Source organism: Somniosus microcephalus, chromosome 17 (assembly GCF_052327205.1).
Source record: "Somniosus microcephalus isolate GS21.2 chromosome 17, FLI_Smic_1.0, whole genome shotgun sequence".
In the NCBI taxonomy this organism is placed as follows: Eukaryota; Metazoa; Chordata; class Chondrichthyes; order Squaliformes; family Somniosidae; genus Somniosus; species Somniosus microcephalus.
Window position 1 is genome coordinate 69,772,865 of NC_141003.1, and position 26,066 is coordinate 69,798,930.

At 45.4% G+C, this 26,066-nt stretch overlaps 1 protein-coding gene across 8 annotated transcripts in view; it reads left to right on the forward strand.

Moving 5' to 3' along the window:
* The first annotated feature begins 8,717 nt into the window (after positions 1-8,717).
* Positions 8,718-26,066, forward strand: part of LOC147105836 (S-adenosylhomocysteine hydrolase-like protein 2) — a 95,911-nt gene continuing 78,562 nt past the window's right edge. For all 8 annotated transcript variants that reach the window (XR_015081600.1, XM_086010614.1, XM_086010616.1 and 5 more), the window contains exon 1: positions 8,718-9,122. Coding sequence is in view for 7 of the 8 variants with exons in the window: in XM_086010614.1 (XP_085866740.1) it covers positions 8,838-9,122 (285 nt within the window). In the remaining variant the exon portion in view is untranslated. The remainder of the gene's footprint in view (positions 9,123-26,066) is intronic.

Consider the following 26,066-nt stretch of genomic DNA (forward strand, 5'->3'; position numbering starts at 1 on the left):
TGCGGCAGAACAACACACGACCAGAATGATTGCTGGTTCAAAGACAAAGTGTGCAGACAGCGTGGAAAAGTAGGACACATAGCACGAGTCTGCAGGTCGGGAAAGAAAACCAGCAATAAGAAACCTACCAAAGAAAAGTACAAGAAGGTACATAAGGTGACAGAGGATAGTTCAGACGAACAAAAGAGTGATAACGACTCCGAAAGCAGGGAACTGAGTTGTCTGAAACTACATAATGTGATCACAACGGAGGATCACCGAACCATTTGGGTCACTCTCAAGATAGCAGGAGTCCAGGTAAAGATGGAATTGGACACAGGATCAGCCCTAACAGTCATAAACCGACGGGACTACGAGTGGCTATTCTCACACATACCCTTGAGAGACACAAAAATTATTTTGAAGACGTACACGGGGCAAAAAGTCTACCCCAAAGGAAAAATAAGGGTGACCGTTATATATAACGGTAAGGAAACACCAAACCTAGACCTGTATGTATTGCAAGATGGAGGACCACCATTACTGGGATGTGAATGGATCCGGAAAATACAACTGGATTGGCATTCCATACAGGCACTGACTGTGGCTGACGAAAAGGATGACGACGTTACACCTGGGCGACTGTCAAAGATCCTAACTGACGCGAAAGAAGTGTTCCAGCAAGGACTCGGAACACTAAAAGGCATGACAGCGATGAGTAAAATTGAAGAAAACGCAAGCCCAAAATTTTTTAAGGCCAGACCGGTACCTTATACGATCCGCCCAGTCGTCGAAGCAGAGCTGGAGAGTCTGGAACGTTCAGGTGTACTGTCCAAGGTAGACTGGAGCGAGTGGGCTACACCCATCGTCCCTGTGATGAAAAAGTCGTTGAGCAGCACGCCTGGGGAACCAAGGAAGGTTCGCATCTGTGGGGACTTTAAGGTAACAGTGAACCCGGTCCTTCACACCGTACAATATCCACTTCTGCGGATTGAAGATATTTTCGCCTCGCTATCTGGAGGGAAACGCTTCACTAAGATTGATCTGGCCCAGGCGTATCTGCAAATGGAGGTAGAAGAAGCATCAAAAAAATACCTCACAATCAACACCCATAAAGGTCTCTACCAATACAACTGGCTGGTATTCGGGGTAGCATCAGCTCCGGCTATTTGGCAGAGGACAATGGAACAAGTCCTGCAAGGGATCCCAGGGACCCAGTGTTATTTGGATGACATCCTGGTCACGGGCGAAAATGACAGTGATCACCTTGCCAACCTCTGGAGCAGGTGCTCACTAGATTGCAGGAATATGGGCTCCGAGCTAACCGCCCCAAATGCGAGTTTTTTAGAAAACAGATCTCGTATTGTGGCCACGTTATCGATAAAGAGAGGTTACATAAGTCCCCAGAGAAGATTGAGGCAGTAGTCAAGGCTCCAGCACCGGAAAATGTGTCACAACTGAGGTCGTTCCTCGGGCTGGTAAACTACTACCATAAGTTCTTGCCAAATTTGTCTACAATACTACACCCGCTGAACACCCTACTGCAAACTGGGGTGCCATGGAAGTGGAGTGACGAATGTAGACGAGCTTTCCAGGAGAGTAAAACACTAATCACATCGAAAGAGGTACTGGCCCATTACAACCCGGCATTACCAATTCGGTTGGCATGTGATGCGTCACCCTACGGCATTGGAGCAGTGCTGTCGCACAAATTCTCGGACGGCTCAAAGAGGCCAATAGCCTTTGCGTCACGATCACTAACCTCAGCCAAGCGTAACTACGCCCAGATTGACAGGGAGGCCCTCAGCCTAGTGTGGGGAGTGAAAAAGTTCAATCACTATCTGCACAGGCAGAAATTCACCTTGCTGACTGATCACCAGCCTCTTGTCTCCATTTTTAATCTGAAGAAGGGCGTTCCGGTGATGACTGCGCAACGACTACAAAGATGGTCACTTTTTCTAGGGGCGCACCACTATGAGATTGAATATAAGGGCACGAAACAGCATGGAAATGCTGATGGGCTATCACGCCTGCCACTGCCTACTGCGGAGGAAGCACCAGCAGTGGATCCTGTCGAAATATTCCATTCGACTATAGTTGAATACCTACCGGTAACTAACGCTTGTATCGAAAAGGAAACCCGAAATGACCCGACACTGTCTCGGGTATATGATTTGACGGTGAAGGGATGGCCAGCACATGGCGACTCACTGTTGCCAGCATTCTCGACAAGGAGAGAACAGCTGTCAGTGTGCCGGGGGACCTTGATGTTTGGATCCCGAGTGGTAATTCCACCCAAGTTAAGGGATAGAGTGCTCAATGAGCTTCATGAGGGTCATCTGGGAGGGGTAAAAATGAAAAGCCTAGCCAGGGCTTATGTGTGGTGGCCGGGAATCGATAAACAAATCGAGGACCTGACCAAGAGCTGCTCAGAATGCCAGAAAGTCCAAAATGCACCACCACAGGCCCCTCTACACCCATGGGAGTGGCCCTCATCTCCATGGCAACGGGTGCATATTGATTTTGCTGGTCCATTCATGGACTCAATGTTTTTAATAGCCGTGGATGTGCACTCGAAATGGCCTGAGGTCATCAAAATGTCCTCCACCACCACGGAGAAAACTATTGCAGTCCTACGGACCATTTTTGCCAGGAATGGCTTGCCAGAACAGATTTGCTCCGACAACGGACCACAGTTTGTGTCCGAAGAGTTCCAGAGGTTCTTGAAAAAGAATGGGGTAAGGCATTACACATCCGCCCCGTATCATCCAGCCACAAATGGATTGGCTGAGAGGTTCGTACAAACCTTTAAGAAGGCAATAAAGGCTATGTACAATGACAACATTCCGCTGCAGCACAAGGTGGACAATTTCCTATTTGCCTACCGGAATGCGACACATGCAGTCACCAACCAGGCCCCAGCCATGATGTTCTTTAACCGAAGGTTAAGATCTCGCCTGGATTTGCTCAGACCAAACGTACGAAGAGATGTTGAGAGTAAGCAATTCCAGCACATCCATGAGATGCCAACAAGGAGCTTCAATGTAGGGCAACCAGTCTTGGCCCGCGACTACCGAACAGAAAAATGGCAGCCAGGAACGATATGCACACGGCAGGGCCCACTAATGTACACAGTGGACGTTGGGGAGAGCATCGTGAGACGCCATGCTGACCAGATCCTAGAATCACAGGAACAAGTCAACCCCATGCCTCGCCCATACGTACCTGGTGATGAACCCAACGTACAGGTCGCATCTACCCCAGAAACAGTAGCATCGGAAGCTGATGAACCAACCGACGACAGGGGGCCAGAATCGCCTCTGCACCAAGAGCAAGACACTCGGGAAAGGCACTATCCAGAAAGGATCAGGAAGCCTCCCCAAAGACTGAATATATAAATAGACTATTTTCAGCTAATGTTGCATGTTAAAAGTGTTAATTGTAATTAGTTTGATATTTAATTGTTAAATGAGTGTTATGGTACTGTTAATCTAAAAGGGGAGGAATTGTAATGTATATACCTTTAAGGGGGGAAACTATCTTTTACAGCTCATGTATACTGCAGTACCGGCAGTGACCACACCTGTATATAGCACTGAGTAGTAATCTGTACAGATCAGTTCTAGTGTGAGCCACGTTGAGTAAACACCTGTTGTACCATTCTCCTGCAGTCTGTGTCTTATTATACACAGACACAACAGAATACTCTCCACTTGCCTGGATGAGTGCAGCTCCAACAACACTCAAGAAGCTCGACACCATCCAAGACAAAGCAGCCCGCTTGACTGGCACCCCATCCGCCACCTTAAACATTCACTCCCTCCACCACCAGTGTACCGTGGCTGCAGTGTGTACCATCTACAAGATGCACTGCAGCAACTCGCCAAGGCTTCTTCGGCAGCACCTCCCAAACCTGCGACCTCTACCATCTAGAAGGAGGGCTGCAGTGGAAGCACAGAGTTCTGTCATGCAAGCTCAGCCTGCTGCCATCGTGGTTGCATTTACCAATGTGGAAAGGGGCTTGCGGAGTGTCTCAGCAGTCCAGCAATCTGTCCTCCAACAGATTACTAGGATTGCTGAGGCGTCGCCCCAGGGGAGTGGCCATGGCTCCATGGAGCACGAACCTGCTTTCCTCTCTCAGGTTGACAGCATTCGTCCTCCCACCACTGTCACTTCGCCAGTGCCCTTGATGTTGCCAGTCAGGCAGCCCAGACTGCTGCCGCCTATGCCGAGGTGGTGCAGTCCAAAGCCGGGCCTTCTAGGCACAGAGCTGCTCGAGGTCGTCCTGCAAGGCCATCTGCGCTTTCCCCCACTGAAAGTCAGCAGCCTTCCACCAGCCATGCTGCAGCCACTGTGGTAGCACTGCGTAGGAGAACTAGGACAGGCAAAGGCACACTGAAGACAGGCATTAAGGGAATGCACTAGGGTGATAGTTGACTTTGTTATGTAATATTGGATGGATTGCAGTATAAAGTTGGATTAGAATGTTTCTTTTGTGGTGGCTTTTATTTCAGCATTGTGGCCAAGAGGATGATGTGATGGTCAGTAACAGAGGGAAGGTAAGGTGTGGGACTATTGTTGAATTGGGAATTGGGGTTGCGTTCACTGTTGTTTTATACAGTTCAAGCATAACCTCCCTGTTCTTAGATTCTATGCCTCAGCTAATAAAAGAAAGTATGCCGTATGCCTTCCTAACCACCTTATCTACCCGTCCTGCTACCTTCAGGGATCTGTGGACATGCACGCCAGGGTCCCTCTGTTCCTCTACACTTCTCAGTGTCCTACCATTTATTGTGTATTCTCTTGCCTTGTTAGCCCTCCCCAAATGCATTACCTCACACTTCTCCAGATTGAATTCCATTTGCCACTTTTCTGCCCATCTGACCAGTCCATTGATATCTTCCTGTAGTCTACAGCTTTCTTCCTCACTATCAACCACACAGCCAATTTTTGTATAATCTGCAAACTTCCTAATCATGGCCCCTACATTGAAGTCTAAATCATTGATATATACCACATAAAGCGAGGGACCTAGTACTGAGCCCTGCGGAACCCCACTGGAAAGAGTCTACCAGTCACAAAGACATCCGGCGACCATTACCCTTTGCTTCTGCCACTGAGCCAATTTTGGATCCAACTTGACACTTTCCCTTGGATCCCATGGGCTTTTACTTTTCTGATGAGATTTAGGTGGCAGAGTTCTGTGAGCACCTTCTTCATAAAGCGCAGACGCCTCACACACTGCTCCTGGCTCAGTCTGAGGCAAGAGAATTCCTCTCGGAAGACCCTAGATGGGTAAGGCCTCCTGCTGAGAGCCCTTCCTCCTCTTCCTCCCTCTGCGAGCAGCTTGTCCTCTTCTTCGTTGCCTCTGCTCCATCTTCCAGTCATGCAGCAGGCCAAGGGGGGTGAAAACTAGAGCACCCATGACTGGGAGCAAATGGCCTGACCAGAACCTTTGAAGTCAGAACGAAGGCCTTCTCCACTTGCAGTGCCACTCCATGTCACCTCACCAACTTTAAACAACTCTAGAAAGCTCCAAACACTTCCACAAACTTACACAGAGCCAGTAGAAATTAACCAGCAACTAACCTGAGAGTGGTTGCCGATCCCTTTAGGTAGTGCTGGTGGGGTTCCTTGCTGCTGCTAAACGCATGTTCAGCTGTGCGAGATTAAGACAGGGCGTTAGCTCCAGTGTTGAGGACGAAAATGGCAGTGCTAGTATCAAACAAGCATTGCACACTGATTGACATCACAATCTGCCTACTCAACATACTTCCGGCCCACGCTCCTAGCGCCCGCCCTAACCAAGATGGTGTCTGGCGCCGCCCTAACCAAGATGGTGTCTGGCGCGGCCCGCACCAGAAGTGTTCGCGCGTGATGCGGACACCATCCTCGTCACAAATCGGCATTCGTAGCGCTGTGGAGCCGAATTTTTAGCCCCCATTTTCTAAAAGAAAACAGTACAGCTAAAAGTTAGTTCTCTCTGACAGCTGTCTGGTATCAGCTGTGCGCAATTTGGCTGCCATGTTTCCTACATTACAACAGTGACTACAGTTCAACAGTAGTTTATTGGGTGTGAAGCGCTTTGGGATGTCCTGAGGTTGTGAAAGACTATATAATTACAGATTCTTTCTTTCTTTCCGGTAAAATGAATTTAGGCAGTTATCTATTCTGTTTTTCTGTGGGTGCAAAACTGGCCATCATGGGTTTTAAACTAGCAACAATTATGCAGCAAAAACAGAAACTTCCGGAAGTACACAACATTGTCAGTCAGCAAGAGAAAGGACATGTTGTGACATTTTGAGTCTGTAATGCTTCATCTGAACTGAAGACTGAAAACAGCAACAGACATTTCGGTTCTGACGAAGGGTCATCGACCTCTGAAACGTTGACTGTTTCACTCTCCACAGATGCTGACTGACCTGCTGAGTATTTCCAGCATTTTCTGTTTTTATAACAGACATTTTAATAAGGTTGGAAAAAAACTGGGAGAAAAAGGGAAGGGAGGGAGACAATGAACAGAGAGGGAGTAATAAAAGATCTGCAACTTGCTTAATAGAAAACTGCTCGATAATCGAAGGGATACTCAATGAGGTAATGGAGTGAGACATTAAAAGAAGAATATACAAATAACATAAATATAAACAGGCCAGCACCAGGGGGATTGGACCTCAACAGCACTGTGTTCTGACAAAGGCTCTCCTCCACAAAGGTCAACCCACCTCCCCACTAACTGGAGATCCTGTGTCACATTGTTTGTATCTAAGGCTAAGCTGCTGAGATGAAAGTCATGTGTGTGGGCCAGAGACAATTGTAACAAAGAAAACACACTGCACACAGGGGAGTGGTTTGAAGGCTGTAATCTCGCCTTAGGTTTCAGGTGACAGTTCAAAACCACCCGAATTTTGCTCTCGAGTGGTTTATTACCGTCATCGGAATCCCTTGCCGAGGTGAGCCGCGCAGTGTCAGCCTTGGCTCAGTGGGCAGCACTCTCACTTGAGTCAGAAGATTGTGGATTTAAGCCCTACTCCAGAGACTTGAGCACATAATCTAAGTTGGCACTCTAGTGCAGTACCGATGGGAGGTGCCATCTTTTGTATGAAATGGTAAACCGAGGCTCTGTCTGCCCTCTCAGTTGGACATAAAGATCCCACAACATCATTCGAAGAAGAGCAGGGGAGTTATGCTGTCCAATATTTATCCCTTAACCAACATCAATAAAAAACAAATGATCTAGTCATCTATTCCATTGCTGTTTGTGGGACCTTGCAGTGCGCAAATTGGCTGCCGCATCTATCTGCATTATAACAGAGTGCACTTTAAAAGTACTTAACCAGCTGCAAAGTGCTTTTGGAGGTCCTGAGACTGTGAATTGCTCTATATAAATGCAAGTTCTTTCTAATTACTCTTGGGAGCTCATTATATTTCAAGTCATAGAGTCATAATGGCACCGAAGGAGGCCATTCGGCCCATCGAGTCTGTGCTGATGAACCATAAAGCATGACTCATTGACAAGCTTATTGATTTTATCTTTCATTGATTTTGTCACCAGTGGCTCAGTTGATAGCACCCTTGCCTCTGAGGCAGAAGGTTGTGGGTTCAAGTCCCACTCCAGAGACTTCAGCACAAAAATCTAGGCTGACACTCCAGTGCGGTACCGAGGGGTGCTGCACTGTCGAAGGTGCCATCTTTCGGAAGAGACCTTAAACTGAGGTCCCGCCTATTCTCTCAGGTGGATGTGAAAGATCCTATGGCATTATTTCGAAGAAGAGCAGGGGAGTTATCCCTGGAGTCCTGGCCAAAATTTATCTCTCAATCAACACCACTAAGAAAAACAGATTATCTGGTCATTAGGCACTTTACAGCCTTCTGGACTCAACATCAAGTTCAACAATTTCAGACCATAGCCTCTGCCCCTATTTTTTCCACATGGCAGCTGTTGATTCTGCCATTCCCATTTACACCTCTTCTAGACACATTTTTGTTTCTTTACTTGTCCCATTACCATCTTCTTTTACCATACCTTTTGTCATTTAATCATTCCTGCCTTCCACCCTATCACAGACCATCCCTTTTGTTCTTTCCTCCCTTCATTTACTTAAAATCTGTTATATCTCAACTTTTTCCAGTTCTGACAAAAGGTCAACTTGAAACGTCTCTCTCCACAGATGCTGCCTGAACTGCTGAGTATTTCCAGCATTTTCTGTTTTTATCTGGTCATTTATCACATTGTTGTTTGTGGGAGCTTGCTGTGCGCAAATTGGCTGCTGCAAGTCTTATTCTCAAATCAGACACAGAGGCAGCTCCTCCATCAGCCTCTCACTATACAGGCTCAGATTGCTGGTCGCTCACACCACCCTGGATAACCATAAAAGCATCTCATTGACCAAGTGGCAAAATATACTTGGAAATAGAGTCCAGCATTCTAAAGGAAGGGGGGGGTGGAAAGTAATAGAAAAGACTACAATTCCCATCAAGGTGCAAAGCAACACGATGCGCAGACGTAAAGGTGCTGCCGAAGGGAATTTTGGGATGTGTAGTTTCTGCACTCGTGTCTTTGGATAGAGAAGGAGAAAAGCGATAACCGAGAACCTTTGCGACGAGCGTGTGCAGCCGGTGAAGCGCATTGTGGGAAATGTAGTCTGTCCGGCTGGTCGCACCTGTAGAAACAGCGGGAATTGCACGAGAGGGAGAACTACAAGCCCCGTCAGCGCGGGGGCGGCATGAATGTGGAGGGGGTGGGGCATGCGCAGTGCGGGAGTTGTGCTGGTGCGGCGAGTGTGTGGAGAGAGGCAGAGCTGGAGAAACGAGTGTATTTAGAGAGAGAGAGAGAGAGAGAAGGAAGTCACATAAAAACCATGTCGCTTCAGGTGGTCACGGCAAAAATGGCCGAGGTGCAACTGAAGGAGGCGGTGGCGGCGGCGGCCTCGGAGAAGGTGAACGCTGAGGGCAACGGTGTTCAGACAAAAGACGGCGAGCCCACGGCGACAACCTCGGCGGAAGAAGCCAAACAGCATCACCTGCCGCCGCTCGCCGCCCCGAAGGACTCCAAGTCGGCGATGAAGCGCATCGAGGCCGCACACAACGGGGACACTTTCAACGCGGACGGCACCGTCATGGAAGCGCCACGGACCGTGAAGAAGGTGAGGGGAACTGCGCCGGACCGGCAAACCCCCTCCACCCACTCACCTCCTTGTGATTCTCGCACTCTAGTATCTCCAATAACTTGAGGGGAACACGGCGGCGGGTGGGGGTGAATGTGTCTGGGGAGATGGGGACGGGCAGGGCTCTTTTTTTTCCGCGGCGGAAGGTTAGCCGCCGAGCTTGGTTGAATTGAACGGGTGATGGGGCCCGCGCGCCACAGGGGGCGTGGCTCCAGGGGGGGTGATGACATCACGTATCAATCCGCCTCCCCCTCGAGAATGAGGCCGCACAGAAGGAGGCCATTTGGCCCATCGTGCCTGTGCCAAGAGCTATCCAATTAGCCCCCTTCCCTTACCCCACAGCCCTGCAAAATGTGCCGCCCGTCCAAGTATTCCCTTTTGAAAGTTTATTATTGAATCTTAATCCTTCGCTTTATAAACTGAGGCCTCAACATTTTGACCCCACACACGAGGGTAGATCCCCATGACTTAATTGTCCTGCTCTCCATTTTCAACCAATTCAGTGACATCTTGACGTCACCGCGCTCTTGGTCTCACTGGCTTAATAAGCAGCTCAGTGGCAGGAGGGTCAGTGACCAGAGGAGACAGATTTGATCATTGGCAAAAGAACCAGTAGCTTTTTTTACGCAATGAGTTGCTACAATCTGGAATGCACTTTCTGAAAGGATAGTGGATGTTGCTTCAATACTAACTTTAAAAAGGGAATTGGATATATACTTGAAAAGGAAAAATGTGCAGGCTATGGGGAAAGAGTGGGACTAATTGGATAGCTCTTTCAAAGTCGACACAGGCACGATGGGCCAAATATGAATACTGAAACTACAATCATGATATGGCTTTAGGACCTATGTTGTAGTATAAATGTTTCTAACTATTTCCAGTAAGTGCAGATATTCCTTTCAGGGGATGTCTGGCAAGCAAGTTTTTCAGACTTGCAGATTTGTTTTTTTAAATCTTTTTTTTTAGTCCTCCCTTAGAAATGATCAGCTGTCTGTCCAAAAATGACATTTCAAGTATTTTTGTTCATACAATCTTAACCAGTCACTCTGCATCCCTGGCTAGTCACAGACTAGGTAGTTTGTGCTTGGAAATGATTGTGCTGACTGAGCTGGCACTGCACCTGATTTCAAAGCGTATTTACTATCAGACTGCTTTTCTTTAAAGAGCAGAAGTCTGTCCCACTGTTTGCAACTTTAGCTCATTTGAGTGCACTGTTGTAATAAAATGATATGTTGCCCTGTTCTGAAGTTAAGAATGTTTGATTCATGGTCCAGTGCTCGCATGTCATCCTCGTGCTCTGAAAATCAGTGTGGGAATGAGCTAATGGTGGCAATTGGTCAAAGATGTAGGGTTACATTTTAATCGAACACTGCTGAGTTGAAAAGTAATTTCGCCATCATATCCCGTGTGTTGATGTTATGTATATTCAGAGTTTTGCAATGGAGCATGGATTACAAGCTGTGACTGAGTGAAGCAGATGTAAAAAATGTCTTGGGCAACAGTATTTGTACTTTTTTTTTGTTGGACACTTGTATCAATCAGGCACTATCGTTGCTTGCCACAGGATTTTCTTCCAGTGAACGTAATCAGGACGATAAAGTATTTGTTACATGGAGCAAGATGTATTTTTATTGCTTCTTTGCATTGGAAGTACAAGTCGGAAATGGAAAAGTAAGAGATATGAATACTGAAACTACAATCATGATATGGCTTTAGGACCTATGTTGTATAAATTCAGCATGCCATGGTTTACCACTCTGTCCACTGAATAACATTCTGGCTGTGATGAGCCAGTGTTGGGTGTGACCTGAAAAGTGTCATGTGTGGTAATAACTGGAATAAGCACTTTTTCAGTTGCCTTTGGGATTAAGGTGTTTTTGTTGATAGTATCACCACATGTTTTGAATTGAACAGAAGCGCCAAGAACATCTGTTCTTTCTGAACAGCGACAGCTTTAAATTCTTTTCTTTAAATTATGTATTGAGTCACTAAGCTATATATTGATTCCAGCTGATTTTTGCTTAAATTATTGTTTTGAATTTTGAAGATGGGACTGAGTTACAGGTCTGCAATATTTATGCTTTCATAGTCATTACCCAATTTGTTGACTCATTAAGTTTTCATGTTTGAGATTCTTGCTGTGTGCAGGCCCAGAGGTATGCAAAACATCAGGGCATGAACAGAATGATTGTGTCTGACTGCCTTGGAGGCGTGCTGGAGAAAGGGTGCAGCTGCCTGGTGGTCATTTCATGAGCATGCTGAGGCTACAGTTGGATTTGAAGCTGTTTAAAAAGGTCACATGGGCCAACCAATGAAAGAACGTCTGGTCTGACTTTGTTTTGCTGACAAATGCTAAAGGTGGTCAGGACATATTTACTGAAATAGGTTTTCACATGGGTACATTTGAGAAATGTTCTCTGTGGTGTGGGCAAGATAGCACTCGCTTGCTGATGCATTTTTATAACTAGATCAGTGTGTCTGGGGACGTGCAGTTCTTCTGCTTAAATAAATAGCTCCTTCAGAATATACAGTCTGGGAGTTGTTTCTTACATACATTTTCAGTACATTGGTGCTCTGATTAACTTGATAATTGATTTAAATTGGGACAAATTTCAGTACTTTTGCAATCTCAGCCACCTGCTGCTCTGTTGGCTGTAATACGGTGTAACATTGCAATGTAGGTGGTGAGCTTCCTGTTCTGCCTGCAGGGAAACTCTGGTTCAGTAGCAGGCAGACTTCCTTGAGATCCAGGAGGGGCACATCATTCAGAACATTGTGCTGTAATAGATGCAAAGCGCTTTCAAGTATTTTTTGCTTCAGAACTGCAAGACTTTCTCATGCCCTACTGTCAATTAAGAGTCCGTATTCTATTGTAACGGTCCTCAAACAGCATCAAATGCCTTCAGTTCAATATAATTTGCTGCTGTTTATATTTGGTGAGACTGCAATATGTTTCTATGTACAATCATTGAAAAGTGTTATAAGACTTGTCCTCTGTTCTGGTTTGGTCATATGCATTAATGCTGCAGTTCTCAATATTCTGTCTGCCTTCCTAACACTGTCTGGCAACATTTTATTTACCTCCTGTTTTAAAATATTAATTCATCCAATAATAGCTTCGATACAGATAATTGCTTGTGTTTTCAATAATTTAATATTCTGGAAACCTATGCCAGATCGCGAATACATCCGAGAATCAGGCTAAATATAGAAAGTTCAGAGGGGAAGTGAAAAAGTAAATAAGAGGGGCAAAGAGAATGTATGAGAATAGAATGGCAGCCAACATAAAAGGTAATCCAAAGGTCTTCTATAGGCATATAAATAGTAAACGGGTAGTAAGAGGAGTGGTGGGGCCGATTAGGGACCAAAAAGGAGACCTACACATGGAGGCAGAGAGTATGGCTGAGGTGCTAAATGAGTACTTTGCATCTGTTTTCACCAAGGAAGAGGATGTTGCCATAGACATAGTGAAGGAGGAGGTAGAGGAGATACTGGATGGGATAAAAATTGATAGGGGAGGTGTTGAAACGGATTTTTTGGTCCTCAATCTGGTTCAGTACAAACAGAGTCGGAATACTGGTTTAGTTCAACAGTTGTTTTATTCTGTTGTCCCGGGAGACTTACTCTGATACAGCACCGTTCTGACTCCAGCAGAGTCTCGACAGGTTCCACCAGAGCAAGCAATCTTTCATACAGTGGGTCACATTATTATACTTTACTTTTGAAAAGACATTAACACATCGTACATTCTACACCAATCCCGAGCGAGGCACGTACACAGTTTAAAGTGATTTCCTGGCCTGGCAGTTTGAAATCAAGAAGTCACAGTTCACTGAATGGTTTATAATATAGAAAATATGCAGGTAATGGTTTCACGATCACCTAATCAGTATGGTAATGCGTTTTCTGATCGCCTATTGTCTGTATATCCTCTGCACTCCGCCCTACACTGTTTCCACCAGCAAGGTGTGACGTTGTGGGTGCCAGCCATATTAGCAGCCACAGATCAGTTTAGCTTTTCCCGAGTTAACATGATCATTTCTTACAATATGCAAGTGACTCAGCGATGTCGACATTGCACCACCATTTTAGGCTAACAGGATCCTCCATTTTAGATTGACAGGGTCCTTGGCCATGCGAAGCGAGTTGTTACCCTATTTTTGCATTCTATATCCTCAGAGGTACTAGAAAGGCTGGCTGTACTTAAAGTAGATAAGTCACCAGGACCAGATGGGATGCATCCTAGGATGCTGAGGGAAATGAAGGAAGAAATCGCGGAGGTACTGGCCATGATCTTCCAATCCTCCTTAGATATGGGGGTGGTGCCAGAGGACTGGAGAATTGCAAATGTTACACCCTTGTTCAAAAACGAGTGTAAAGATAAACCCAGCAACTACAGGCCAGTCAGTTTAACCTTGGTTGTGGGGAAGCTTTTTAGAAACAATAATCAGAGACAAAATTAACAGTCACTTGGACAAGTGTGGATTAATTAAGGAAAACCAGCACAGATTTGTTAAGGGCAAATCGTGTTCAACCAACTTAATCGAGTTTTTTGATGAAGTAACAGAGAGGATTGATGAGGGCAATGCAGTTGACGTGGTGTACATGGATTTCCAAAAGGCGTTCGACAAAGTGCCACATAATAGGCTTGCCAGAAAAGTTGAAGCCCATGGAATAAAAGGGACAGTGGCAGCATGGATACGGAATTAGCTAAGTGACAGGAAACAGAGAGTAGTGGTGAATGGTTGTTTCTCGGACTGGAGGAAGGTGGTGTTCCCCAGGGGTCTGTTCTAGGACCACTGCTTTTCTTGATCTATATTAATGACTTGGACGTGGGTGTAAAGGGCATAATTTCAAAATTTGCAGATGATACAAAACTTGGAAGTATAGTTAAAAAGTAGGGAAGTTATGCTAAACCTGTAATGAACCTTGGTTAGACCACGCTAAGAGTACTGCGTACAGTTCTGGTCGCCATATTATAAAAAGGATATGGAGGCACTGGAGCGGGTGCAGAGAAGATTTACAAGGATGATCCCAGAAATGCGAGGGTATACATATCCGGAAAGGATGAACAGGCTGGGTCTCTTTTCTCTTGCGGGGGGGGGGGGGCGCCGGGGGGTGACCTAATACAGGTCTTTAAAATTATGAAAGGTTTTGATAGAATGAATACAGAGAGAATGTTTCCACTTGTCGAGAAGAGCAAAACTAGAGGCCATCAATATAAGATAGTCATCAAGAAATCCAATAGGTAATTCAGAAGAAACTTCTTTACCCAAAGCGTGGTGAGAATGTGGAACTCGCTACCACAGGGAGTGGTTGAAGCGAATAGTATAGATGCATTTAAGGGGAGGCTAGACAAGCATATGAGGGAGAAGGGAATAGAGGGTTATGCTGATAGTTAGATGAGGAAAGACTGGAGGAGGTTCGTGTGGAGCATAAACGCCGGCATGGACTGGTTGGGCCGAATGGCCTGTTTCTGTGCCGTATATCCTATGTAACAGTGATAGACTTCAAGAGGACATAGACAGGCTAGTGGAATGGGTGGACACATGGCACATGAAATTTAACGCAGAAAAGTGCAAAGTGATATATTTTGGTAGAAAGAATGAAGAGACAAAATATAATCTAAAGGGTACAATCCTAAAGGGGGTGCATGGACAGAGAGACCTAGGGGGATATATGCACAAATCGTTGTCCAGAGATGTGCGGGTTAGGTTGATTGGCCATGATAAAAATTGGCCCTTAGTGTTAGGGGAGATTAAATACGCGGGGTTACGGGGATAGGGCTTGGGTGGGATGGCTGTCGGTGTAGGGACCGGGTGCTAGGGTTTGGATGATCAGCCATGATCTCGTTGAATGGCGGAGCAGGCTCGAAGGGCCCACTCCTGTTCCTATCTTCTATGTTTCTATGTTGAAGGTGGCAGGACAGGTTGAGAAAGCAGTTAAAAAAGCTTACGGGTTCCTGGGCTTCATGAATAGAGGTATAGAGTACAAAAGTGTGGAAATTATGATGAACCTATATAAAACACTGGTTCGGCCTCAACTGGGGTATTGTCCAATTCTGGGCACTGCACTTTAGGAAGGATGTGAAGGCTTTGGAGAAGGTGCAGAAAAGATTTATGAGAATGATTCCAGGGATGAGGGACTTCAGTTACGTGGATAGACTGGAGAAGCTGGGGTTGTTCTCCTTAGAACAGAGGAGATTTGATGGAGGTACTCAAAATCATGAGTGGTCTGGACAGAGTAGATGGAGAGAAACTGTTCCCATTGGCAGAAGGGTCGAGAACCAAAGGATACAGATTTAAGGTGATTGGCAGAAGAACCAAAGGCGACATGAGGAAAAACTTTTTTACTCAGCGAGTGGTTAGGATCTGGAATGCACTGCCTGAATGAGTCTGCCTCCACCACCCTATCAGGGCTTTCAAGGGGAGTTGGATAAGTACCTGAAGGAAAGAATTTGCAGGGCTACGGGGAAAGGGCGGGTGAGTGGGACTAGCTGAAGTGCCCTTGCAGAGAGCCGGCACATGCTGAACGGGCCGAATGGCCGCCTTCCATGCTGTAACCATTCTATTCTATGATACTACTACAGCTAGGTCTCTAGGCAGTATCTGCAGCTGGGCAGGTGGATGAGCTGCTTCCAGACCTTTGACAATATTGCTCTGAAACTGCTGAGATGTCCAGTAGCAATCTGTGGGGATTCTTCTGGGGTGGGGGGAGGAGAACAACTCATTGTAGCATAGCTCAGATCGGGAATTCAATGTTTCAGGATTTTTTTGGGCACAGCAATTTGCTTCTCTAGCATGTCCAATCAGGTTGTTTTGATGTTTTAGAATCAGCGATTTCTGTTTATAAGGGACTGGTATCTAATCAAAGGGAGAGATAGAATTCTAATCAGTCACCTGCCACAACATATATCAACCAACTGATGTGCTGCACAGTCCCCGAATGCCTCGTCAATGGGCACATTGACTGTCTTCTAGAAACTCGGCCTAAAAAAACAATTAAATTCGTACAGTTTCCATGGAATGCCTATTTGTGAATGAATCAGTTTTTAGTTTACTCATCTCTGCTGGTGATTTGTTGAGTGAGGAAGCCCTGGTTCTCACTGGGGTCATTATCTTGCAACTGAGCGCAAAGCATCATTTTTACTGGGAAGCCTGGATGCTGAGTTATTGGATGCAGCAGGATGGAGCAAATGGTTCATTTTAGTGGATGCTTTTTCATCTGGGGGAAATGATGAAAGGAGACCGAAGAGAAGGAAGAAAAGTAACTTAATGAGAGATTTCATTTTGGAAAAGGAAAGCCAAATTGTTAAAACTACTGAGCCTGACAGGTCAATTGAGCCTGATCCTATCCTCCCCCCCCCCCCCCCCCCCCCCCCCCAACACGCACACATGGGCACTGCCAGCAGAGGTTGCTGGGTAGTGGCCAGGGTGGGTTTCCCTTGTGGATTTTCCCTCATGGGCCCAGCTGTAGTGCCATACTCAGCCTCAGCTGATATCAACTAACTCAGCTTCGACCAGGGAGCAAATCTCACACCTTCCTGTTCTGCAGAGCTCAGCTGCTCGCCTTGTAACTCTGCTACGCCATTGGGAACCCCAGATAATTTGTTTTCAGCCAGAATGGGAATGTGATGCTGTTGTCTCAGATCATTCTGCTTTATTGAACTTAGGATGTTTAATGAAAGTACTGTTGGACCAATTACTTGTAAATGCAATGAAATAAGACACTGTACCATAACACCATAAATTCCTACTGGGATTCGATTTATTGCTGATTCAGTTGGTTCAATCAGGTGACTCGGGAGACTAATGACTGTGGCAAAGCACATTTAGAAATCTTTTTAGAAACTTGTTCAGTCAAGTGTTTTATGTGTTTAGCACAAACTGAATGAAATGGTATGAGGATAGAACATTGTGTTGGCCATCCAGCTGGCCCTTGTTCCATTCCTATCTAGCCAGGGAATCACCTGCAATGGCTTCTCTTCCCGCTCCTGCACCGTTCCCTCTGGAGTTCCCCAAGGATCTATCCTTGGCCTGTTTCCCATTTATATGCTGCCCCTCAGTGACATCATCTGAAAACACGTCAGGTTCCACATGTTAGGTGACGACACTCCCCACCACCCCTCTAGACCCCTCCACTATCTCTGATTTGTCACGCCGTTTGTTCGACATTTCCTCCAACGAAATATTGGGAAGACGGAAGCCATTGTCTTTGGTCCCCGCCACAAACTCCGTTCCCTCGTCACCGGCTCCATCCCCCTCCCTGGCTACTGTTTGAGGCTGAACCAGACCGTTCACATCTTTAGTGTTCTATTTGACTCTGAGCTGAGCTTCTGATCCTCATATCCTCTCCATCACCAATACCGCCTACTTCCATCTCCTCAATATCACTTATCTCTGCCCCGCCTCAGCTCATCTGCTGCTAAAACCCTCCTCCAACAACAACTTGCATTTATATAACACCTTTTTAATGTAGTAAAACAAAATTTGATACTGAGCCATGTAAGGAGATATTGGGGCAGATGACCAAAAGCTTGTCAGAGGTAGGTTTTAAGGAGCCGGGAATGGTGTAGCCAGAGGGTGAGCGGGAGAAGCAGGCCACCACACGTGGAGCCGAGCCGGCAACAGTGAGGAGGAGGCCGCGGTGACGAGGAGGACGGAGCGGCTGAGGGACATTGTGCTCCCACTGCCACTGGATGCCAAAGAATTGACTCTCTGAACACGGCGCTGTAAAAATAGCTGACGTGTCCCTACGGGGAGTAAGCATTCCATTGTACTAGTACATATGGCAAATAAAATTGAATTGAATTGAAAAGGAGGGTCTTAAGAGGAGAGAGAGGTAGAGTGGCGGAGAGGTTAGGGAGGGAATTCCAGAACTTAGGGGCATGCCTCTACACTCAACTATTCCAATACTCTTCTGGCCGGCCTACCAGACCCTCTGTATACTTAAGCTCATCCAAAGCTCTGCTGCCCATTGACTGGCATAGGGTAGGTAGGGGGAACTAACTTACAAAATGAGGATTTTGCCCTTTGCAGGTTTCTGTCTAAGCTGCTCTTGAGCTATGTCAAAAGTGCTCTGGCTATTTTCAAAACCAAAAAAAAACCTGTGTAGATAACGCCTCTTCAGATCATGAACATGCATTGTGGACATTTGCAGCATGGGCCCACATGTGCACTGCTCCACCTCTTACCAGTATGTCCCTTTTAATCTACCCATAGTTGCCCCAGTGTCATCAACCCCCAAAAAATCTAACAAAAGTGGCCCCTTTTTAGAAGGGCACAATTAAGAAACAGTCAAATGATTCAAAAGGAAACTTGCCAAATTAAATAATAATGTTTCACTGTCTATGCACCCCAGTCCCTGCGGTGTCTCAAGCACAGGACACTGCATGCTCCTTCTCCAGGGCCACCATTCTACCAGTATGTAATGTGTTAAGGCAGTGATTCTCAAATTTGTTTGGCTAAACCCCACCAAAAACAATTCTCATAGCCCCTCAATCCCCACAACTGATACATACAGTACAGTTAAAACATCATGCATAGTGGTCAGTGAAAATCTTTGTTTCTGCAGCAATATAAGTCTGTGTAGATTGGAATGTTTGAAGGATTTTACTTCCACTTTTCCCCAAAGTCTTCATCTTTTCTCCCTTTCTCTTATGAAGGCATAAACTTATGCCAGGGTACAGTTCCATGGGGGTTATCACAGCTGAGTATGATTCTGTCCATACCTGATGATCACGTGCACACTTTCAAGCAGGGGTCACAATAGAGTGAACAGGAGTAAAGAACTTGCTGAAGATTTTCCTTCTCTCAGGAATGATGAGGCAGTTTTTACACTTTGAACAACACTGGTTAAATTAGGTAACTCTGCATAAGCCAGGGATTGAACCTGGGACTTTCCTGATCTATGTGGCTTAGTAATGTGCAACAACGCACTTAGTATTAATGGCCTCTTTGGACCTTCCTGTAGCATTCTGGAGGGTCCGAGGCCTCCTGGCAAAGCTGCTGTCACCATTTACAGGTTTCTGAGCTAGATATTCTCGATTTCAACGTTGCCAGTTATTCCTGTAAGCAGACCGTGTGCCCGCTAGGATCCAGAGTGCATTTTTTTTACTGCCTAATATCTAGTTAAACATAGCATGACCCAGGGATTATAATAGAGACCCCTTCCTCAGTCTGCTGGTAACTAAAGTGCATCATGTGCCCCCCCCCCCCCCCCACGTGAATTATCCTCTTGTGAAGTAGCATTTTATCGAGATGAGACACAGTTTCAAACCATCAACTGGTTTATTTATATAATAAAATACATGTATGAACAGTATACAGTTATGAAAATTGAAGACTTAAAGTTAAGCTACTGAAAACCAAGCTAGTCTAGACTTTTTAAAATACAAACAGCTTCTTGCTGCTGCTGTCACAGCAGAGATCACTCTCTGTTTGAAAGAGACAGAGAGACCTCTTTGCCCCTTGCCTTAAGTCTGTGTAGACAATATACTTTTCATTAGTTCATCTACAATGGATGTTTCACAGCATTGAATGAAGACAAAGAAGACCATCTTTACTGGCCTAAGATGCTTACCAACAGTATGACCATTTCAGATAACTGATCTGGGGTCCTGCATGAGTAAGTATTACTGTTGCCATCAAGTCTGGGATGGGCTTCAATAGCCCCTAGCTCTCTGAGAAACCTGTGTGACACAGACATTACCTTTCAAGCTGATCCTCACAATAGAGAAATACAAGTTTAAAACAGCTCGGGCAATACATGCAAAAAAAAAATTGTTACAGTTGCAAATCAATTTTGTTCTAACTATGGGCCTGAATTTGCTGAAAACATGTGGCGGGCGGCATTTTTATGGTGCAGATATACCAGGAAATTCTGGCGTGAGTGACTTTACTCCATTATGCGCCATCATTTGCTGGGACTTTTGTGCAGCTTGACAGAGAACCTCGTTGAAAAAGTTGAACAGCATATTATCATAGCTCCACCCTCATTAAAATCAATGGTGTGATCGAGTTTGCTGTATTAACGCCACTGTGACCTTTACAGAATGGCACTGGAGGGCTCAATTAGTAAAGTATTCAGTCGCTCAGCAGGTTTTGATATAGTTTGCATGCTTCCCACTAAATAAAATGCCCTGGGTGTAAAATATTGAAGGAGAGTTGTACTCATGCAGCTATTTTGGAACAACCTGATTACATGGCGAGGGATTGTATTTAGAAACCCGAGTCTAGTAACAGGAGATGTCAGGACTTCCTGAAGTTGTTCAGTGTGGGTTCGAGGAACCTCCTTTCATACTAGTCCATCTTATTATCAGGAAGGGACTAAATTGGATAGCTCTTTCAAAGAGCCTACACAGTCACAACGGGCTGACTGGCCCCCTTCTTTGTTGTAAGATTCTATTAGAGAAATTTTACCAAATAGATTCGATCTTTGTTAGAAGTGTAGCTTGTAAATAATTGAACCCTCGCCATTCAGTATAAAGCGTCTGGCGCACTAACCCCAAATCAGATCGATGCAAGCCTATTTAGGGTAGAATGGGAGTGAAATAAACTGGTGTATGGAGGTGTGGGTTGCGTGTGTGAGGAGATAACAGCTTCATCCTTTATCAAAACAGCCTTACTTTACTGTCATAACATTGTTTAAAATAAAGCAACCCGACACTTGCTGACGAGGCAGACTATCAGCAGTGAAAATAACCATAGAATGGTTGCAGCACAGAAGGAGGCCATTCGGCCCATCGAGCCTGTGCTGGCTCTCTGCAAGAGCACTTCAGCTAGTCCCACTCCACTGCCCTTTCCCTGTAGCCCTGCAATTTTTTTCCTTCAGTTACTTATCCAATTCCCTTTTGAAAACCACGATTGAATCTGCCTCCACCCTTTCAGGCAGTGCATTTCAGATCCTAATCACTCACTACCTAAAAAAGTTTTTCCTCATGTCAACTTTGGTTCTTCTGCCAATCACCTTAAATCTGTGTCCTCTGGTTCTCGACCCTTCCGCCAATGGAAACAGCTTCTCCCTATCTACTCTGTCTAGACCCCTCATGATTTTGAACACCTCTAATAGATCTCCTCCCAACCTTCTATCAGAAGGTTGAGAGGAGACACCGGGATTCGCAACAAGGAGAGTGGCCCTTGTTTTAGCAGACTGGTGCCTGATTATAAGCCATGAGAATTAATGATTCCATTTATACGATCAATTTTTAAAACCTGAGACTGGGAAACCTGTGCAAATTGTTTAGCCCTTACTTTTATGTAAACATGATATAATCTGTTGTTCCGTTCTGTGATGGACCCTGGTACCTTGGGTGTATATCGGACATTGGCAGCGCCGCTCCTGATCTGCCGCTCTGCTCGTGTGGTGTATGCCAGTTATTTTTCCAGCAAATTGTGACATGAATTTCCACTGGAGGATCGGGAAGTCTAACTCATGGTGTTCGCCGACAATATCGCCATTACAGCGAATCGCCTACGTTTGCCACTTTGGAGCAAATGTAAATGTGCAGATTTTGAACATGCACAGTTACCTGTTTTTGCCAAATCCACCCCATTGAGTTAAATAATTGGCATTGTAGAAGTTTAAAAGTTATTATGCATTAAAGATGGAGTATGTGGTACCCTGCATGATGTGAGTAATCCAAGTAAGAGTGACATTGAACCTGAAGGTATATGTAATCACATGTAGTAAATAGGGTTTTCTCTTCATATGTGATAAGATATGAAAGAGACAGATATCTTCCTGGCCCACAATTTGAGAAAGGAATAAGAGGTAAGAATATGGGAAAATTGGGTCTGTCCTTTTCAAAGGAGAGGGGTAAAAATAGTGAGATGAAGAGAAAATTGAAAAGAAATACATTGGTCACTAAATCCATCGGAACACCAGTACTAAACTTGTGTGTCAGCCGTGCTCAGTGGGCAGCACCCTTGCCTCTGAGTCAGAAGGTGTGGGTTCAAGCCCCACTCCAGAGACTTGAGCACAAAACTCTAGGCTGACCCTCCAGTACAGTACTGAGGGAGTGCTGCACTATCGGAGGTGCCGTTTTTCGGATGCAACACTAAACTGAGGCCCCGTCTGCCCCCTGAGGTGGATGTAAAAGATCCCATGGCGCTATTTTGAAGAAGCGCAGGGGAGTTATCCCTGGTATCTTGGCCAATATTTATCCCACAACCGACATCACTAAAACAGATTATCTGGTCATCAGCACATTGCTGTTTGTGGGAGCTTGCTGTGCACAAATTGGCTGCCACGTTTCCCACATTACAACAGTGACTACACTTCAAAAAGTACTTCATTGGCTTTCAGACATCCAGTGGTCATGAAAGGCGCTACATAAATGTAAGTCTAGCTTTCTTGGTAAACGATCAAGCTAACAGTTTTCAGTCCTCAACCAGTAACCCAGCAAATAACCAAATCCTGGCCCTCTTCAATCTTATACCAACAAAGAGCAGTATCCACAAGAGGCTGATCAGACCTTCCCCTCCTCCCATTATGTTAGGGAGGCCCTGAGGTAACAAAATGGAACAATGGCTGGAGGACTGGGCCAAATAGCTGTTGGAATTCACTTTTAGACGGGAGCATTGTAATTAAGATTGAAATTCTAATGTTGTATTTCATTGTGAATTGGAAAGCAGCCCTTGGGCCAGTTGTGAAAGCATTCTGATGAGTCTGAGCTAGTTAGAATTTAAAAGATGCAGAAATTTAACAGTCACTTATCAATCAATACTTCTGTTCATTGCAATATTTAACTTCTGCAAATGTAATTTACTATTGAGAATTATCAAATTAAGATTTATTGAAGTGGTAAAATTGTTTGCCTGTATTCGTTCTGTACTGCTTGCGCAGAAGGTTGTGGGTTCAAGTTCCACTGCAGGACTTGAGTACATAAAGCTAGGCTGACACTCCAGTACAGTGCTGAGGGAGTGCTGTACTGTCGGAGGGGCCATCTTTTGGATGAGACGTAAAACCGAGGCCCCGTCTGCCCCTCAGGTGGGCGTAAAAGATCCCATGGTACTATTTCGAAGAAGAGCAGGGGAGTTATCCCTGGTACCCTGGCCAATATTTATCCCTCAATCAACATCACTAAAACAGATTAAACAGATTATCTGGTCATATCACATTGCTGTTTGTGGGAGCTTGCTGTGCACAAATTGGCTGCCGCGTTTCCCACATTACAACAGTGACTACACTTCAAAAAGTACTTCATTGGCTGTAAAGTGCTTTGAGACATCTGGTGGTCGTGAAAGGCGCTATATAAATGCAAGTCTTTCTATCTTCTTATGCTAGAAATTTCAAAGCAATGTTTTGCACTGTACTGTGGTGTAGGGTGTGGGTTCATGCCAATGATCCTCCCTCATGGTAAGTTCCTGTTCTCTGCTGTGACATCAAGGGGATATACCATGTAGTTGGACATGACGAATGATTGAAACCCAACCGGATCACTCTGTTCACAATTGGATGAAGGGACCCAGAATATGGGAATAGTTTTTGTTTGCATACTGGCCTGTAAATTGTGTATGTGGCACGAAGCAGGGGAAAACAACTTGAAAATGGTGTGGGTTGTGGGGGGGGAGAGGGGTTGGGAATTCACGATCATTTAACTGCAGTTACTTAAATAAAAAAAAATCATTTTAAAGCCAAGCATATCTCCAAGGGAGGACTAAGCTTGTGGTTGAAACTGGAAAATGTCAGAATCAAGAATGCTTTAATTTCTGCACTCTATAGAATTATTCAATTGTTAGTCAGTTTACTCCTTAAATGTTTCATGTTAAGCAGTAATGAGTTGCTTTTGGGAATGGGGGAACTGTTTCCCAAAAGCTGTACCTGCCCCATGAATGTGATTACTACTGTTGTAATTTTCAGTTTTAGATATTGAAACTGAGAAAAGCTTCATGCTGCTTTCTCAAATCTCAGCCCATTTAAAATGAGTACTAGCTGAAGGATCTGTATTATAATACTGTGTGTAAACGTTTGTTGTAATCTATTTCCCTGCTCCCCTGATGGTTAGCTGGTTAAAGTGAGTAGCTAAGTCATCCAGACCAGGAAGGTCTCTGATCTCTGTGTTGCCCGTGTCCTAACTCGCACCAAGTCCCGTTCACCCATCACCCCTGTGCTCGCTAACCTACATTGGCTCCTGGTTAAGCAACGCCTCGATTTCAAAATTCTCATCCTTGTTTTCACATCCCTCCATGGCCTCGCCCCTCCCTGTCTCTAATCTCCTTCAGCCCCACAACTCCCCCGAGATATCTGCGCTCCTCTAATTCTGGCCTCTTGAGCATCCCTGATTATAATCGCTCAACCATTGGTGGCCGTGCCTTCTGTTGCCTAGGACCCTAAGCTCTGGAATTCCCTGCCTTTACCTCTCCGCCTCGCTACCTCTCTCTCCTTTTAAGATGCTCCTTAAAACCTACCTCTTTGACCAAGCTTTTGGCCACCTGCCCTAATTTCTCCTTATGTGGCTCGGTGTCACATTTTTTGTCTTTTAATACTCCTGTGAAGCACCTTTTGGACGTTTTACTATGTTAAAGTTGCTATATAAATACAAGTTGTTGATTTAGCCTCTCTCAGTTGAGGCAGCAATATAGTGCCACAATTGGCCTCCATGCCCATCAATTAGGGAGGAGAAAATCAGCTTGTGGTCGCTATCTAACAATCAAGATTCAAGATCATTTTATTGCCATATGTAACTAGTACAATGGAATGCTTACTCCCCACTCCCACAATACAAGCATAATATAAAAGCAAAAAAATAAAAACAAGCATAAATAAAAACAATAAGCAAATAAGCAGAAAGTATAGCAATACCAGTCCAAGTTGCAGGATATGATGAATAGTGCAAAAAAGCCTCAATTACCACTGGAAATAATAGTAATGTAATATGATAAATATATGGTAATATAAGTATATAATATATATTTACAGAAACATATAACTATAATATATGGGGCAGTGCGATTAGCAGTTCAGTAGGCGCACTGCCTGTGGATAGAAACTGTTCTTAAACCTGCTGGTCCTGGTTCGGATGCTGCGGTACCGACGTCCGGACCGCAGGAGGGAGAACAGTTTGTGCCCAGGGTGATTGGGGTCCGGGATGATGGAGCGGGCCTTGTTCCGGCACCTGGTCTGGAAGATCTCCTCGATGGACGGAAGTGCGCACCTGATCTTTTCTGCCGTATTCACAACTCTCTGGATGGCTTTCCTGTCCTGTGCAGTAGTGTTACCATACCACACATTGACACCACTCGTCAAGACACTCTATGGTGCCACGGTAAAAGTTCACAAGCCACTGTGTGCTTATGCCGCATTTCCTCAGGCACCGTAGAGGGTAAAGGCGCTGGTGTGCCTTCTTCAGCATAGCCTCAGTATTATGGTTCCAGGCCAGGTCATCAGAGCTCTGCAGACCCAGGAATCGGAAGCAACTGACGACTTCCACTGGTGTCCCGTCTATGCTGATGGGGCGATGGTTCCCTCGGTGGCTTCTGAAGCCCACGACGAGCTCCTTAGTCTTGCCAACGTTCAGGGCAAGGTTGTTGTCATTGCACCATCTCATCAGCTGGACTATCTCATCTCTGTACTCCGTCTCGTCATCGTTGCTTATCAGGCCAATTACTGTGGTGTCGTCGGCAAACTTGATAATCCGATTATTGCTGTGTATGGCTGTACAGTCATGTGCAAACAGAGAGTACAGCCAAGGACTGAGGCAGCAGCCTTGTGGCGAACCAGAGTGGATGAGGTGTTCCCTATTTTCACCACTTAAGGCCTACCAGTCAGGAAATCCAGAATCCAATTGCAGATGGGGGTGCCCAGGCCTAGGTCCCTCAGTTTCAGGACCAGCTTGGAGGGAATAATAGTATTAAATGCAGAACTGTAGTCAATGAACAACAGTCTGACGTAAGTGTCCCTCCTGTCTAGGTGTTCCAGGGC